General features: G+C 41.6%; 1 protein-coding gene across 2 annotated transcripts in view; it reads right to left on the reverse strand.

Moving 5' to 3' along the window:
- Positions 1 to 18,973, reverse strand: part of LOC122813888 (oocyte zinc finger protein XlCOF6-like) — a 136,590-nt gene that overhangs the window by 33,559 nt on the left and 84,058 nt on the right. For both annotated transcript variants that reach the window (XM_044086429.1, XM_044086430.1), the window contains exons 4-5: positions 16,987 to 17,113; positions 5,759 to 5,881 (exon numbers count right to left, since the gene is read on the reverse strand). In XM_044086429.1, coding sequence (XP_043942364.1) covers positions 5,759 to 5,881; positions 16,987 to 17,113 — 250 coding nt within the window. The remainder of the gene's footprint in view (positions 1 to 5,758; positions 5,882 to 16,986; positions 17,114 to 18,973) is intronic.

Raw genomic sequence — 18,973 nt, forward strand, 5'->3', positions numbered from 1 at the left:
AAAGTCTTGGTCTGGCATCGGTTGCTGTCGCCTCTTCCCTGACGTCAGTGCACCAGGGGTATAAAAGTTGCAACTGACGCCATTTTCTTCAGTTTTTCTAGCAACAGATGTCAGATGTCGCCAGACAGGAAGGCTGGAAAGATAAAATTATGCCAAGAAACATGCATATATTATTATAAACATTTCCTTCATCTACAAGCAAGTACACCACATAGGTTGTATAGAGTTGAGAAGTACAGAAAAGTCCCAGCAATGAAAAAAGGGGGATGGTGGGTGGGTAACCTGGACTGCAACAGGGAATACACTCAAACATCTACATTTATGGTAGGTACACAACTGTATTATGTTCATCGTGTTTCACTGTTGCAGTCATTACACTTGGGTAGAATCCCAAAGCTGAGGTTGGGTGGCTGAGTCTAAACTGGATTTGGAGAGGCTAACAAGCCCTGCTGGACTGCAGTGGCAAAGCCTGCTCTGGATTTAGAGTAGAGACGTAAGTGGTAGTGCTTGGTGAAAGTGTGCACTGAGCTCCAGGTTGCAGCTTCTAGAATGTCTTTGGTTGGTACTCCTCTGAGGAAAGCTGCTGAAATGGCTGCTGCTCTGGTAGAATGAGGCCCAATGCCCTTAGGCACAGATTTGCCATGTCGTGCATAACAGAAGCGGATGCAGTGTCCTTATCCATTTTGAGATTGTCTGCTTTGTAATAGGCTTTCTTTGTGACCCTGCAGCATAGGCTACAAACAGTTGCTCAGTTTTTCTGAAAGCTTTTGTTTTGTCCAAGTATAATCGTACCTGTCTGTGTATATCCAAAGCATGCAGAAGTCTCTCCCCTTTATTCTGGGGATTTGGGTAGAATGCAGGTGAATGAATGGTTTGGTTTAAGGCCACATTGGAGACCACTTTTGGCATGAATGCTGAGTTTGTCCTAAGAGAAACCCTGTCCTGATGAAAAACGATGAAAGGTTCCACAGCCATTAATGCCTGTAACTCAGACTCTTCTTGCTGAAGTTATTGCTAGGAGCAGAACAGTTTTCCATGATAAGAATTTTAGATCAGCTCCGCTGGCTGGTTCAAAAGGAGGCAGTGTGAGTTTTAATAAAACAAAATTGAGATCCCAAGTTGGTACTGGTGCTCTCCTTGGGGGTCTTATATTTTTTGCCCCTCTGAGGTACTGTCATAGTAGAGGATGTGAAAAAATAGGAGGTTCCGTATTGTAATGAGCTGAAATGGCAGAGGCATGGATTTTAATAGATGAGAAAGATAGGCCTTTGTCCAGCATCTCAGTCAGGTATTGTAAAATCTGAGGTATATTAGGGACAAGTGGTTCGAGCCCTTGTGCCTGGTTCGAAGCACAGAATCTCTTCCATTTTTCTGCATAAGATTTCCTAGTGCTGGGCCTCCTGGCTTCTAAAATGACATCCATAACAGCTTTAGAGAGAGGTGCAGTCTGAGTGGCTACATTATCTGCCATGCTGCCAGGTTTAAGGTTCTGAGTTGAGTGTGCAGAATCTGATTGTTTTGTTGTGTCAGAATATGAGGAATTTGAGGTAGAAGCCAAGCTGCGCCTTGAGACAAACTCTTTAGGATTGGCTACCAGTGCTGGCGTGGCTGGGGCAATCAGGATCATTTTTGGCCTTTCTTGTCTGACTTTTAGTAGCACCTTGGTAAGAAGAGGCATCGGAGGGAAGGCATAGACTGTCATGCCTTTCCAGCTGAATGATAGAGCATCCACTTTCCATGCTTGAGAGTGATCAGTTCTTGTGCAGAATTTCTGTATTTGGTAATTGTGAGGGGAAGCAAAAAGATCTATGTCTGAGCGCCCCCATTTCCTCGTTATCATGCTGAATACTTGTGGATTTAGCTTCCATTCGTAAGGATCCATGAGATTTCTGCTTAGTTCGTCTGCCAGTGTATTTTTTGTTCCTGGCAGGAATTGTGCCTGCAGATGTAGTTGATAGGTCAGTGCTGTGTTCCACAAAGTCATGGCTTGCCTGCAAAGGGGGTAGGAATGTGTGCCCCCTTGCTTATGTACCACATAACTGTGGTATTGTCCGTCTTTATTAATAGTTGTCCTGGATGTAGTAGGTCCTTGAAACCTGCCAGGGCATTCTGTACAGCTAGCATCTCTTTTTGATTGATGTGAAGATGCATTTGTTCCTTGGGCCACGTGCCCTGAATACATTTTCCTGCCATATGTGCCCCCCAGGCATAATCCGATGCATCCGTTGTTATTGTCTGCCTGCCTGTGGGTACGGTGAAAGGCTGTCCTTTGTTGTGGTGACAGGCCTGGGACCACCATCAAAACTCCTGTTGTAGGCAGGGAATTAAAGTTATGATCGTCTCAAGGCTGTGACAATGCTGAGTCCAAACACTTTTTAGATACCATTGTAGTTTCCTCATATGCAGTTTTGCATATGGAATTAGTAGAATGCAGGATGCCATGAAGCCCAGGGCCTGCAGAATTTTTCTTGCAGGGAGCTGGGTTTTTGTTGCCATCATTTGAAAGTAATGAGTCAGTTGCCTTTGTTTGTCTGGAGTGAGATAAGCCATCTGGGCAGTTGTATTTAAGCTTGCACCCATGTCCATAAGAGCAGCATTGGTTTTGTGGCAGGTCTGGCATACCTTTTGATTCTGGAAGCGTGTGGAAGTGGAACCTATAACCCTGAGAAACAATATTCAGCACCCATTGGTCCTGGGTGATCATGTGCCAATTTTTTGAGAAAAGTGCTAGCTTTCCTCTTAGGGGTGCTGCCAAAAGGTAAGTGTGCTTGGCATTTGTAGAGGGAAGTCATTGGGACTTTTTCCTATAAGGTTGTGATTTGTCTTCCCCTCCTTTGGGGGCTGAAGCACCCCATTGTTTAGGTCTGTAGGAGCCTTGGGGCTGAGATCTGCCTCTTGGGGGTCTGTATCTGCCTCTTTGTGGCCTGTCTGACACTGGAAAGGACCAATTTTTTGAAGGCCAGTTTCTGCTAAATCTAGGTGGTTGAACCTGTAAGAAATCTTTCACTGTCTGCATTAATTTTGCTTTATCCTCCATTTTCTTTAACACTTCTTCTGCCTTAACACCAAACAAAGTATAATGCTGTAGTGGAGCATCCAACAATTTTACTTTAACATGGTCAGGTAAACTTTGTTCTTTCAACCAAGCATGCCTTCGAATAACAAAGCCTGTAACTGTGGCTCTACAAGAAGCCTCTAATGAATCCAAACCACATTGCAGAGAATGCTTTCCCACTTGTTCAACTGCATGCAATAAATCCTGCATTTCCTTACTGTCAGGACCTTCTGAATTTGAAACCATTTTCTGTTTTAACAATGACATGAGGTACTGTTGATATTTAAGCATGTGAAACTGGCAGTTTAAAGCCCTTACAGCTAAAGTAGCAGAAGTGTAAACTTTTTTCCCCCATCTGTCCAGAGCTCTGGAATCCCTATCCAAGGGGACAGAATTTTTAGCAATGGAAGCCTTAACCCCTTTAGGACCCTGAGAAATTGTTTCTGGGTCTGCAGTGGGGTTTTTGTAAAGAAATTTATGAAAGTCAGGGACCCTGTAGTACCTGTCTGGCTTGACTGGTGCAGGGGGTAAAGAATCAGGAGACAGACTGGATTCAGAAAAAACATCATCAACAATATCAAGCACAGGGGGAATAGCCAGTGGCCTGTGCTGAGGCAATAAAAGGAAGTCTCTGAGCCTTTTCTTGGATTCTGAATAATCCTGGCTCTCCCAATGGAAATGCTCCCTCATGGTGTGCAGGGTTTCCCCAAAAGAATAATCCTCAGGCGGAGAGGCTGAAGGTATAGACTCTTCTGCATCAGAGTCCTTATGGGGGGAGGGGGGATATCCCTGATCAGAAGAGGAATCAGCGGAAATGGAAAACTGGTCAGAGGAATCATAGTCAGTGTCTTGCCTAGGCCTTTTGTCAGGAGGGGGATGGGAACCCCTGATTAAAGTAATTTAGTCTTCGGCCATTTTAAGCATCTGTTTCTTTGGCATGGATGACTGTTCTGGAGAATGCTGTACTTGTTTCCTTGTCTTTAATGGTGTTTTTGACTTTGCCTTGGCTGCTGTAGTGGGCTTAATTGTAAGCTGTGAAGGTCTGAAAACACCCTCAGAAGCCGATGCCTGCTCAGCGGCTCCGGACCCATCTGAGGGAATAGTTTCCGTAGGCCCAATACCTTGAGTTTCCACAGGCCTCTGTCTCCACGTGGCTGTCGGTTAAGGCCTGTGGCTCTGAGGTAGTGGGTGTCAGGGGCTGCGAATGCGCCTCACTGAGAACCGGCAACTGGCCTTGAAGAGGCTTTGTTGTCGGTTTTGGACTTCGGATGCCTGTCCTTTTCTTTGTCTTTGCATTTTTTATAAATTCCGGTCGTCGGTTGTTCTGACGGCATTATGTAATTAAACCTTTGGCCAAAATAATGTAAAGCAAAATCAAACCGATTTTTAATAGTGCGTTTATTGAACCTAGCACAAAACCGACAACTGGTAACATCGTGGTCAGGGCCTAGGCAAGGAATACAGTAAGAGTGAAAGTCCTTATGAGGTATTTGCTTCCCACAAGAAATACAATTATTAACTTTTACTGACATCGGTCTGGAGCAAGAAAAAGTTTCCCCAACCGGGTACTTAGCTTTATTGAAGACTTCGGTTCTGAAACTCAATTTTGAAAATCTCAGGAGTCGGCCGAACGGCACTTGCGAACTGCTTTTGCTTCGGGCACTGCGTGGCAAGAAAGACTGGAGAAAATGGCATCAGTTGCAACTTTTATACCCCTGGTGCACTGACATCAGGGAAGAGGCGACAGCAACCAACCAACGCCGGACCAAGACATTGGAACTCGGGCCGACTGCGGGTCACCTGCCAGCAGGATAACCCAAGTGTAATGACTGCAACAGTGAAACACGATGAACGTCAGCTATATTTCTCTGCAGCTGAATGCCACTTCAGCCATGTGTCCCCAGTCAAATGTACCACAGGGAAATGTCTCGTCGCCTAGGCACCTGAACCCATGCACACACAAACACCAGAAAAAACACACAGGATTTCACAACAGTCCAATTCAACACCAAACTCCAGCACTTGAAGACAGTATTTATTTATTTCACATTTGTTAACCAGGTTAGTCCAACTGAGTTTGCAAACAAACCCATTACTGAAAAGGGGAAAAGCCCCAGCAAACATGAGTAAAGATAAAGTGGAATATAGAAATATTAAATAATCACAATACAAAATAATTGTAAAAAGAAAAGGTTATTAGCTAGTTGCATTGCATTGATAGTAAAGTAATAAACTCAATATGTAAAAGAACCAAATGCATTTATTAAATCAAAACCAAAGTGGTTGCACTGCAAAATATGCAGCTTCCTCAGTGGATTTAAAAATCTAATGAGCAAAGAGCTGCAAGCTTTTATATGAGTTAATTCTGCACTTAAAAGAGTGGTATCACATTAAAATTGTAGTAAAGACAAATACCTGAAGGTATCACATTAAAGCGATTCCAGAAACAGAATATTAATAAATACAAATCATAACTGCAAACAAAAATACAGAAAAAGTATATTGGACAGGCATAATATAACCAGATGCAAAACTGAATTTATACACAATTCCAAACACGCCCATAAACAAGAATTTTACAGCTGAATACTTGACTATGTATTTATGAATTGCACTTATTTGAATTCTTCACTTTCCTAAGACATATGCAGTATCAGCATATTTATAAATAAAATCAAAAAACACAATCAGCTGTCTACTTACCGTGGAGGTTATTTTCAAAATCATCCTTCTGTTCTGTAATACTTCTTCTGTTTAAAACAACCTTTGGCAGTTCATCGTCTGTTTTGAGCAGCAATAATAACTTCCTTCGGGGAATCTTGTATCCTGCATATAAATACAAATATAACACTGTTTTTACTTTATTAACCAGTGTCCCAAGTCCAGTGACCTTACTGAGCAAGGCTGACTTTCAGTAAAGGCCAAAGACAAATCCGTACACAGACAGCAACATATTAACAGGTTAGTTTATACATATTTATTACTATAAATTCTAAACAGAGACAGGGACAATTATAGCCACAAAAATACACCACAGACACTAGACAGTAGAGAAACAATAACATGGGCCAAGCAAAATCAAGGGAGTTTAACAAATAGCAGATTTGAGCAGAAGCATGTTAAAGAAATATGAAGTTGTATCACAACAGAAGGAAGATTTTGACCACAAAGCATTCTACAGCTATGTCAAGAATCTCAATGGCGACACTCAGATCTGCTCTGAGCTACAGCACACTGGTACTAGATTTACTGAACCAATGGATATTACCAACATCCTGGCTGATAGGTTCACTGCAAACTTCAACCCCCAAAGGCCCATCACTATACCGGAAGAATGCAAAGCCCCTGTAATCACGGCTGCACAAGTAAAGACAGCACTCTCCAAAGCCAAGAACACAGCATCCATGGGACCTGACAATATCCCAGCCTGGGTTCAGCATGAACTACAGAATGAACTGGCACCCCATCTAAGTAGCATGTTCAATCATAGCATCACTTCAGGCTTTGTGCCTACTGAATGGCGCACATCAATGATTATCCCACTCCACAAAGGGAGCGACCCCACGGACCCCAGGAACTACTGCCCCATTTATCCTGACAAGCCTGGTCTGCAAGGCCATGGAATGTATCATGTTGGAGCTTATAAACAAGTACATAGGTAACCTCCAAACTCTGGACCGCACTCAGTTTGGGCTTGTAAAAGGTAGGTCATGTCTCCTAAACCTGATTGACTTCTTTGAAGGTGACCAGAGCCGTGGACAAGGGTAAGGTGGTGCACACAGCCTATCTTGACCTCACCAATGCTTTCGACACCATACCCCACTCTGGAATTACAGATAAACTCACTAGATTGGGCATAAATCCCTATGTCACAAGATGGGTGGCCAGCTGGCTCACTGACAGAATCCACACAGTGAAAGTAGCCAACTCCAAATCCGACTTCAGACCAGTGCCAAGTGGAGTACCACAGGGCTCAGTCCTGGGTCCTCTCCTGTTTGGCATCTACTTCTCAGAAGTCCAGACTAATACAGCAGGTCTTTAGCTAATGAAGTTTGCAGAAGACTGGTAAACTAGGTGCCATAACAGAATTGTCTAATGTCGACATTCTACAAAGGGGTCTTACTAGGACTGACGCTTGGTGTCAAAGTCATGGCCTAAAGCTAAATGTCAAGAAGTGCATTGTCATCCCCTTTGGGAAAAACTCTGTACCCATGAAGTACCACATAGGTGGTAGCCTACTAAACACCGAAAGTGTGATAAGAGACCTTGGGACACAGGAGGACAGTAGTCGCTCCTTTGATAATCACATCACCACAGAAGTCAGGAAATCCTTCTACGTGGCACAACTCATCACAAAGGGGTTCACCTCCAGAAAAAAAGAGGTTATTGCTCCTCTCTACTCATTCCTCATCAGACCCATTATAGAGTACAACACCCTGTTTGGCATATACCTCGCAAGACATCTACAACAACTAGAAAGGCGAGAGAAATACCTCACTAAGAGGATTACTGGCTTCAAACAGATGCCATATGCAGACCGTCTCAAAAAGACTTCAGCTCTACTCCATTACTTATCGCCTACTCAGAGGCTACCTCTGCCTGACATACAAAGCCATGTCAAACCCAGATCTGTTGGACATGCTATACTTAAAGAAACCCCAATCCTTCCGAGCCATATGCTCCAGGGACCTAACCCTTGCTACCACAACAAACAGAACATGCTGGAGGGATAGATTCCTGCTCTGGAACAGACTACCCATTCATGTTAAGTAAAGCTCATTAGCCCTCTTTAAGACAAATCTCGACAACTGGATGGGAAATAGGAAATTCACCCGGGGGACCACTTCTGTGGCTCTGCTAGACAGGAGCGCAGGAAAATAACTTTCTTGGGTGGTGAAAGCCAGAGAACTTCTTTGCCTAGGCTTATACAGGCCTAGGGCCGATAGCCTAGTACCTACCTATGAACCTACAACTATTAAGAAGGAGGCAAAACACAAGGATAGAGGCAAATGTGTTCAAGCAGAGAGACCCTGTGAAAACAAGACACATAAGAAAGGAGTAGGAAATGAAACCAGGACAGAATGGACAGGAAGTGAACAGCAGTTTATGTCATAAGAAAGGATATGAAGGAAGTACATCAGTGGATTGTAGTGGAGAGACAGAGTTTAGAGGGAAATACGCAGCACAAAGAGGCAGAATGGACAGGAACATATCGTATAATAAACGTCATGAAATTGTTAATACGGGAAAATGTCAGAGAGCTGAGTAGAACTACTGGACATAGCCATAATCAAGTAAGATGCTGAAGGGTACCCTGGGTAATTGAGAAGACCATGAAGGTAAAATATGAATGCCAAAGCTAAGTTACATGGCAATTCAGGATTGATTACAATGGGCAAAGTCTATTAGGTAACACCATGTGGGACATGGTTTATGTAGATAAAGGCATTCTGAATTAGCTTCCTTTATATCAGCATTGGACAACTGTGTACATTGGGGTAAAGAATTCCAGAGTTTTGATACCTAGAAGGGATAGGTGACATCATCAATATTTTTGAGAACTGGCATGAAAGACATGAAAAGAAATGAAGTGATGTAGGTACACGCTTAAGGGTGATGTAGGTACATGCTTAAAGGTGATGTAGGTACACGCTTAAGGGTAATGTAAGTACACGCTTAAGGATGAACTACACAATTACTTGAAAGACAGAATTTGTTTCTAAATATTGCCACTGTACTGCAGAAGACAGTAATTTTGGGCTTGAAATGCTACGATTGTAAAAAAATTTTAGAATGTTATGGCAGGAAGTTTGGATGACGTAGGTGATGAATAGGACAGGCTGGTAAACATGCTATTAATGTAAATGCACAGATTTGAAAATGACCAAGAACATTACACTGTGTAACAGCAGAACGTATTGCATTTTATCCCTTTTACTGCTTATATCTACTTGAACTATTTCTGAACATCTTTTAAACAAGCCATATTTACACCTTGCAGTGCTCTTTTCAAAAACAGGAAAATGGGGATCAAATAATTATTCCTGCTTTTGATGTGTACATACAACTTTACATTGTACACAAAAGACTAAAGTTGTCACATTTTCTTGTCAGTTGCGTGTCTGAAGATAATCCAGTAGGCAAGCAAACATATTTTAAATGGTTACTAGCTGTCCTTTTCATGTCAAACAAATCTTTAAAATGAGTGGTTAGTACTCTGCTAAAGAGATAATTGTACCCACTTTTTTGGAAAGGTTGAGGTTTGTCTATACACAAAGGTGTAGTAGGGGGTTATATTCACTCATATACAAAGCATTAACACCGGATTGTTAGTCATTAGTTATAGCACGTTTTACCTCATATGTAGTGTATACTTCAGTATTTACAACATATACAAGTTACGCAAGCTTTTCTTAGTATCCAGCAGCCTGCCTTTCAAGCATTGTGTTGTACCTGACCATTCTTTCAGCATGCATGATCAGACATTATACGACCCCCCCATTAATATTCAAAAACGTGCACGCTGATTGGTCAGCGTGCACGTTGTAAATCCGAGTTATAGTAATGGAAAAAGGTCCGGTTGCCCAGACTTTTTCCATTACTATAACTCTTACAGCAACACTGTTTCGCTACGTTAAATGGGTTTAACATAGTGAAACAGCTTTAAAAAAAGCAATGGAGATTTTCCATTGCTTTTTTTAAAGCTGTCTCGCTATGATAAACCCATTTAACGTAGCGAAACAGTTTGTAAAAAGCAATGGAGATCTTGCTTTCTCCGTTGCTTTTTTCAAAACTGTCTCACTATGTTAAATGGGTTTAACATAGCGAGACAGCTTTAAAATAAGCAAGGGAGATTCTCCGTTGCTTTTTTTAAAGCTGTCTCACTATGTTAAACCCATTTAACATCGCAAAACAGTTTGTAAAAAGCAACGGAGATCTTGCTTTCTACATTGCTTTTGCCCACAGCTCTGATGTACTGCGTAGGCATGCACAGTACATCAGAACTGCCGCAGAATACCAGACAGCTGCGGAAGGGCAGCAATGAGGCATTATACAATGCCATTATTTAAGAAAAGTAATTTTTTTTTCTTAAATAATGTCATTGTATAATAGCAATAACCCACTTCTGGGTATGGGTAATGCTGGATTTACCTACGGTTGGCTTTGCTTCAAATTTTGTATATTCCTATGATATCCTAAAAAAATCTAGAAAAAAATTTCCACTAATTTAAAGCTTTTACAATGACAAAGTCTTTTGATCCAGTTCTTAACAAAAAATGTAAGCTATACAGATGCAATGAAAACTGACATTGTTTTAAAGGTTAATGTTAGATGCCTATATATTTAAAATGTACGTAACTGTACCATTTCCACTCCACATGTAAGATTTTTAGTTTCATAAAATTAATAGGACACTTAGTCCAAATTTTGGTAATTAGAGATGATGTCCAGAAAACTTTTATAGTATCTCCTACTTTATTAGGTAAAGCTAACAATCAGAGGATAAAATGTCAAGAGAAGACAACCAAAGAGGCATAAAGTAAATATTATGAAAAATCAAAAATTGTAGGTCACAAAATTTCAGGCTTTCTACAAATATACAGTCTTGCTACAGATCAGAGATATGTAGTTGAGAAAAATAAATCATAGTACAAAAAAGGCACAAAATATACTGCTTCTGCTCAATTGTGAGAAGCCTAGACTGAATCACTTTAATTTATTCTGGATCTCTTTTTAACGCAATACTGGCTTGTAAAAACTGGTCCTGCATTTGCAGTCAAACCTGAGTGCTGTTGAGCTTTGTGTGTGGTCTAAACTGTGGCAATGACATTGTAATAAGCAGTTTCAAAGTAAAAAAAACTGTCCCTTCCTTTCTCCCTGTTTTAAGTAAAACTTTAGTGCTGCGCTGCTCCGTTTGCTACAATTTAAAAGAAGAAATGATTTTTTGAATAAAACGTATGAAAGGGGGTTCATGGCAGGTGGCAGGGCACAGAAATGGGGACTGAATACCTAGGACAGGAGGGGAGGGTCATGTCGTGTATCTGGCCAACTGGTGCCAGTAGAAGGAATGGCATTTTTTTTTGGCTCGTCACATGAAGAGCTGAGATGGCAGGGTGCTGGTTTGTGGTACCAGTAGAAGGCACTTGTTGAGACAGCTACACTTCTGACTGCCAGAGACCTCTCTCTCTCTCTCTAATTAATCATATTCAGCTTTATCGCACTACTCAGTGCCTTTCCTGCAGTATTTGATAGTGTTATTACTAGAAACATAACAACTAAGGAGTAAACATTCTCATGAAAATTCCAGCAGTCCAAGATGTTCTTCACTTTTCCTGCCAATTACATTTATTTAACTCCTTAGTACAGGCTAGAAAGCTCAACAGAATTTCAAAATAAGGAGCACATCTCTAAAATAGACTTACTTAATGCCTTATTGACCACCTGAAACACAAACAGGCAGAACCATTTAATTCAGGTTTTATTTATTTACTGTATTTGTTTTCTGGGAAAAACAAATAGCCCATTTTCAGTGGAGGCCCGTGGAGAAAAGCTCCACCAAGAACATAGATATTACAAAAAATAAATAAATAAATAAACATTAATTGGTACAGAAGCATAAACAGTGTTGCACATAGTGATTACAGTAATATATACAGAATATATATACATAAAAGCAGGAATTTTAGTTGGTTTGATTACAGTAACATATGAAAATACACACTAATGTGGTGCAGCGGTAGCATTGTTGCCTCACAGCAAGAGGTTCTCTCATTCGATTCTCGGCTGGAGTGCGGGGAGTGCCTTCTGTGTGGAGTCTGCATGTCCACCTCGCGGTTGGGTGGGCGTTCGAAAGACATGTGTAAATGGGCGTGCCTTCGTTGAAGGTTGAACGTCGAGCTGGCACCTCGGCGTTCGTGAAAATCTACAGCCAATCATTATCGGACCGGAGTTCCACAGTGGCAACCCTTAACCGGGAAAAGCCGAAAAACAACAACATGAAAATACACACTAAAGCAGTAATTCTATAGTAATTAACAGCCATAGTGTCTTTGATCCAAGCAACATGCAAGATACTGTCTTTTCTATTTGGTTTACCTAACATCCAAACTCTACAATAGTTCTGATTGTGGAATGTATATCATTACCAGCTACAGGTTCCACCACTCCATAAACATTTAGGTTCCTCATAATTGTATCAAAACCTTGTTGGAATCAACTATCCAAAGTGGTGCAAAAGAATCCCAATTCATTTTGGACAGGTTTGGATGTCTATAAAAAAGATCCACAGACCATTTAGATTTACCCTTTCCAATTCGATCATTGCTACAAGCAGTGGAGTATTTATGAGAAAAGTCAACATAAATGGAAACACCACAACCTTTTTTTTTCACTCTGCAGTTTTGATACCCCTATATCATTGAAGCACCAGAGGCCTACTTATTTCGTTAAATCAAGTTCCAGTAGTAAAGATAATATCGTAATTTCCTCCCATCTCTCTGACCTCAAGATCTGTAAACATCTTATTCAGACTCCTTGTACTCCTTAAAATGCATCTCAGATTAGTTCCTTCTTTTTTAACAAAAAAGGATAAACAAGCTTGCTTATCCTGGAACTGAGTAGTCTGTTCACCTCGTGATAGAGATGCAGTTTAGGTGGGTGCACTAAGAAAAGGTAGTAAGTGAGGTTATAACAGGAGGCACCTTTAACAGGTTGGAGGGTGAATTTTAACTGTATATCTTAAAATGAAGCCCCACTTGAACTGCCATGAAGAATACATGCAAGTGAGTGTACATTATTATTTACTTTTAAAAACTGCAAATGTGCTGTATCTCTCAGACCTTCCTCGATTAAATGCAATGTAATTCAGAGTGCTTAATTTAACAAAGTCAAATGTTTATGTTGATAATAAACAATACATTATAAACTCAGAATAATGGGATATCACCATCATCAGTGTGCAACACACCACCAGTCTCACATAGACCTACTAAACGAACACTGGCAAATAACACACATAAATACATGAAAACATACTCCGAGGCTCTAAATAAAAATTTGCAAAAGCAACAGAGACCTCCAAAGCAGACACCCAAGCAACCTCCATACCCCATCACAAACAATGAAACCCATACTTCACATAATCAGTGTACCATGCAATCACTGCCCTTAAGGCAAAATAACATTCTCAACACACTAGTCATAGGCGACTCTACAGTCAGGCACACTGATGTCCCACTAAACTGGCCGGTATGACCCTGACCCTGAGTAGCATCCTGCCCTCACCAAGAATGATACCACAGTTAAAGAAAAAATGATTTCAACAATTGTCTAAGTTTCTGGTGTCATTCAAAGGGGATCAGTATCTGTCCAACTGGGATGACATGCTCAACAAGCCATGTTGCTTCACAAGAGATGGCTTGCATCTGTCACCCTTAGGCTTTCGAATACTGGCCAAGGCTTTTGCCACTCCCATACTGCCATTTTAGGAAAGGCTCAAACGATAAACCCACCACTGTAAATAGCACAAGTAACCAAAAACTGAGGGTAATGCTACTCAACGCCAGAAGTCTAAACCTCAAAATGCATGCACTCGAGGCACTCCTCAGTATGGAGAGCATAGATATCTTTGCAGTTACGGAAACCTGGTTTAAGGTTCCAGAGAGCACCCCAGTACTACCAGGCTACAACTCATACCATACTTTCAGCCACAGAACCCAGACCAAAACACAAAAGGCGGGGGTGTATCCATATTCATCAAGGATACCCACACCTCCAGGTTAGTGGCATAGCACAATGCCTCAGAGATCATCCATGTGCAACTAACAACGGGCAAAACTGTAATTCAAATTGTAGCTTGCTACAGATCACCCACCATGACCCAGAACCCCTATTCCGCATTTCTGGAGACACTGGAAAATATGAAGGTCCTACCAAATGCCCTAATATTGGGTGATTTCAATTACCCAAACATTAACTGGGAGAACTACTCAAGTGCTAACTGCCTTTCGAGTACCAACTCCCTTGCCCAATGCTTCCTTGAATTTATAAACTCAAATGCCCTGGATCAACTGGTCAACACCCCCACCAGAGGTGACAACATATTGGACCTGGTCATCACCAACATGGATGACCGGTGTTCTACACCAGAGGTCAACCCCTCGCTGGTTAGATCAGGCCACAGACTAATCACTCTGTATATCCACATTCCGCCCCCACCCCCAATCAAGGAAACAACCATGAAAAACTTTTCAAAAGCAAACTTCATGTTACTTAAGACTGAGGTGGAAAGGTTCATGCCCCCATGCTAAAGGACAACTCTGTCCAAGCTGCTGAATCCCTTACAAAGGCACTCTATGAGCACCTGCAAGAATGCATGGATCGTGCTATCCCAAGCAAAACCAAGACTCACTCCTCCAAGAAAAGGAAACCAGTCTGGTGGAACCCTGCCATAAACAAGCTATACAATAGAAGGAGGAAACTAGTACAGAAAAGAGTAAAATCCCAAGAAGGAAAGACTTCCCTGATCAGTATCAGCAAGAAACTACGATCCCTCATAAAATCATCTATGGCTAGCTTTGAAAGAAAAATTGCCAAGGACTCCAAAGATAATCACAAAGCATTCTTTAGCTATGTCAAGAACCTAAGTGGAAACTCTCAGATCTGCTCTGAGTTAGTGCAGAATGGCACAACATACACTGAACCAACTGATATTGCCAACACTCTGGCAGACAGGTTTAGTGCAAACTTCACCCCCCTCTCACCCCCTAAAGGGCCCATAACCATACCAGAAGAATGTACAGCCCCAGCAGTCACTGACACACAGGTTAAAACAGCCCTATCTGAAGCCAAAAATACAGCTTTAATGGGACTGGACGGTGTCCCAGGCTGTGTCTTACAAGAGCTCCAAAATGAACTAATCCCTCATCTAAACACACTGTTCAAATGCAGCCTCTCTACAGGCTACGTACCCATAGAGTGGTGCACAGCTACAGTTATCCTGCCCCACAAAGGTGGAGTCACAACGGACCCCAGGAACTATCGCCCTATAAGCCTGACTAGCCTGGTCTGCAAGGCTATGGAGCGCATCATCATGGAACTCATTAATAGAGACACTGGGAACTTCCAAACATTGGACCCTACCCAGTTTGGCTTTGTTAAGGGCAGATCATGCCTCCTAAACCTGGTGGACATCTTTAAGACAGTTACCAAGGCTTTAGCCGAGGGAAAGGAGGTCCACACAGCCTACCTAGACCTCGCAAAGGCTTTCAACACCATTCCCCATTCTGGTATTATAGACAAGCTCACCAGCCTGAACATAAACCACTACGTCATGAGAGGAGTTGCCATTTGGCTCAAGGATAGAACACACACGGTGAGAGTTGCAGGCTCGAGGTCGGACTCTAAACTGGTTACAAGTGGCGTCCCCCAGGGCTCAGTCCTGGGATCCCTCTTGTTCAGTATATACTTCTCAGAGGTACAGGCAAGCACAGGAGGACTATGGCTGATTAAGTTCGCAGACGACTGCAAACTGAGGGCCATAATTGACTCTCCTCCTGATACAGACATCCTCCAGAAGGGTCTCACTGAGACGGATATTGGGTGTCAAAATCATAGCCTCAAGCTAAATGCCAAAAACTGCATAGTCATCCCCTTTGGAAAAAACACAGTACCCGTGAACTACCACATACATGGTAGTCCCCTAAATACAGAAAATGTAATAAGGGATCTGGGACCCAAGTAGATAGTAATCTCTCCTTTGATAATCATATTGCCAAGGTGGTTAGAAAATCTTTCTATGTGGCCCACCTAATCACAAAAGGGTTCGCATCTAGAACAGAAGAGGTTATTGTGCCCCTCTACTTATCACTCATCAGACCCATCATAGAGTACAATGTCCCATTTGGGATGTACCTTACAAGACACCTGCAACACCTGGAAAGACCACAGAAGTACCTCACCAAGAGGATTACTGGCCTCAAACAGATGCCCTATGCAGCCCGACTGAAGAAACTCCAGCTGTACTCGGTTGCATACCACTTACTCAGAGGTGATCTCTGCATGACATACAAGGCCATGTCCAACCCAGAATTGACGGACATGCTTTACCTAAAAAAGAAAAACAAATCCCCTAGAACCGCACGCTCTAGGGATCTAAACCTCACCACAATGATAAATAAGACGTGCTGGAGGGATAGATTCCCGTCCCAGAGACTCCCCATGCTTTGGAACAGGATTCCAATCTACATTAGGCAGAGCCCCTCACTAACACTCTTCAAGAGAAACCTTGACGAGTGGATGGGAAACAGAAAATGTACCCCGGGGATCACTGCAGTGGCTCTGCTGGACAGAGGCACAGGGAACTAATGGCTCTGCTGGACAGAGGCACAGGGAACTAATCTAAGGGGGCGGCGAAAGCCAACACATTCTGGCTAGGCTTATAGATGCCCTCAGGCAGATAGGTTCATAGGTAAGTACAAGGCTATTACCACAAGAAGAGACTGTGATGGCTCACAACATGGATTCTTTGGGGTTCAGGAGAAAAAGCAACATAAAAGTACTTAATTCACACACACACACACACACACACACACACACACACACACACACACACACACACACACACACACACACACATGTCAAAGTGTGCCAGTATATGAGAACAGTTTAAAAACTGAAAAGAAAGCTGACAGCCGACTGAAAGAATGGTAAAGAAGAAGAACATATGGTTTTATGCATGACAGGCACAATCAAACAAGATTGAGAAAGCTTAAGTATGTCCATACAGAATTAGTAGAGATGGATTATTGACTTTGTCAGAATCATACGGAATGTGAATTTTAAGAGATGCTGCAAGTCAGCAAAGTGTACTGCTCCGAGTTATTCTAGCACAGGATTTATTGTACTTGCAACTCTCAGAATGAATATCTTACCTAATGAAATCAAGGTTTCATAGTTCTGTACCATCACTTCCCTGTGAAGCTCCTTGTCTTGTTTACTTAACATTTTCCACTCCTCTTCGGAGAAAGAAATTGCAACATCCTCAAACATTTCCGGTACCTAGAAAGGAGACAAAGTGCATCTTAACTTTTATTTTATTAAAACCAACCATAACAGTCTGCAATTTTTCAGCAGAAACAACTAGTATTCTTTGCTGTTTTACTAAATCAGGAGGAGACTGGAATGCAAGACTCTCCCTTTCATCCCCAAGCTTGGTTCAGAAGAGCAGTCATACACAGTATGAGAAGTCTGTGGACAAAAATCATTTGTAGGAGTCTGTGTAGTTATATTTACAGTAACCGAGAATTATGCAATATATACAAAGTATAGCAACATACTTTGTTTTGGTATATACACAATATAATGTTTTCCTGTACAAACAGTTGTCATCTGATGTAATATTAAGCATATCATTGTAAACCACACCTGTTATGCCTCTAAAAGGCCATATACAGTTCCCTGTATGTGACAACCTGAAGCAATGAGATGCAATGCCTGTAGGAGATGTCCATCAGGAGCAGTGTTTATGAACAGAGCAGGTCTGTGATCAACATTGGGTACCCCAGTCCATGAGGTACATGAGTGCCACCCCAGGGGCGAATTTGCTGTCTCCCATTCAGTTATCGAGGTTGTATTTATATAGGGTCAGTGCGGAGCTTGGTTTTACGCGAATAAAACGTCTATTCCAGAGAAGCGTCAGTCTCTGGGAGACATATCCATCTCTCGAGCATGTTCTGTTAAATGTCACAAACTAGGTTGAGATACCTAGAGCGAGTGACTCTTGTGCGATTTGACTTAAGAATGTGCAGCATTTCCAGTAGGGCAGGGTTGGAGATTGCTGTATAAGCCAAGCACAAGTCACCTCTCAACAGCCTATAAGATACAGAGTAGAGTAAAGTGACAGGGCTTTCAGCCTATCCATGTAGACCATGGTTTGGAATCCCTGTATTTTCTTAGTGAAAAACCTCTGAGGTCTCTCTAGTTGTTGCAGGTGTCTGGTGAGGTACATGCAAAAGGGTACATTATACTCTATTAAAAGGTCTAATGAGGGTCGAGTATAGTGGAGTTATAACATCCCTTGACCTGGATGCTATGCCCTTGCTTATGAGGTGCACTACATAGAAGGCTTTCCTTACCACTGTGGAAACTTGGTGGTCAAAGTTCAGATCGCCATCAACCTGTGTTCAAAAGTCTGTGGGTTGGAATTCGGAGGGGGGGGAGGGGGGGGTACTGTCAGTGTTGTAATTTGTAGGCAATTCCATTTACCATGAGGGAATAATAATGCTTTTTTTTTTTTTTTGCACTTAGTTTTAGACCATGGCTTTGGCACCAATCATTTGTTTGTGTTAGCCCTTCTTGTAATATGTTGACATCATTGAGGGACTCTATGAGTGCTCCCAGTTTGCAATCTTCAACAAATTTGGTGAGCCAAAGGCCGTCTGCTTTGGCTTGGATCTCTGAGAAAATAGATACCAAGCAGTCAAGTTCATCTGGGTAAATACTGTGGAAAGCTATATAAAACCTGAAAATATTTTTTAAAGATGCAGCAGAGGTGTAAAATTTGAGAAGCTGTATAAAAATATAAATTTTTTTTGAAAAAGGTGTGAAAAGCAAGTATTTATACATATACACACACACACACACATATATATATATATATATATATATATATATATATAGATATATAGATATATATAGATATATATATATATATATATATATATATATATATATATATATCTATATATATATATATATATATATATAGTACTGCAGTGGTGGTGCTACGGTAGCGTTGTCGCCTCACAGTAAGACGTTGTCCTGTTCGATTCTCAGCTAGAGCGTCTTCTGTGTGTGTGTATATATATATATATATATATATATATATATATATATATATATACACACATACATACATAC

The sequence above is a fragment of the Protopterus annectens genome, chromosome 10.part0, assembly GCF_019279795.1.
Source record: "Protopterus annectens isolate FY-2018-M chromosome 10.part0, PAN1.0, whole genome shotgun sequence".
Classification (NCBI taxonomy): domain Eukaryota; kingdom Metazoa; phylum Chordata; order Ceratodontiformes; family Protopteridae; genus Protopterus; species Protopterus annectens.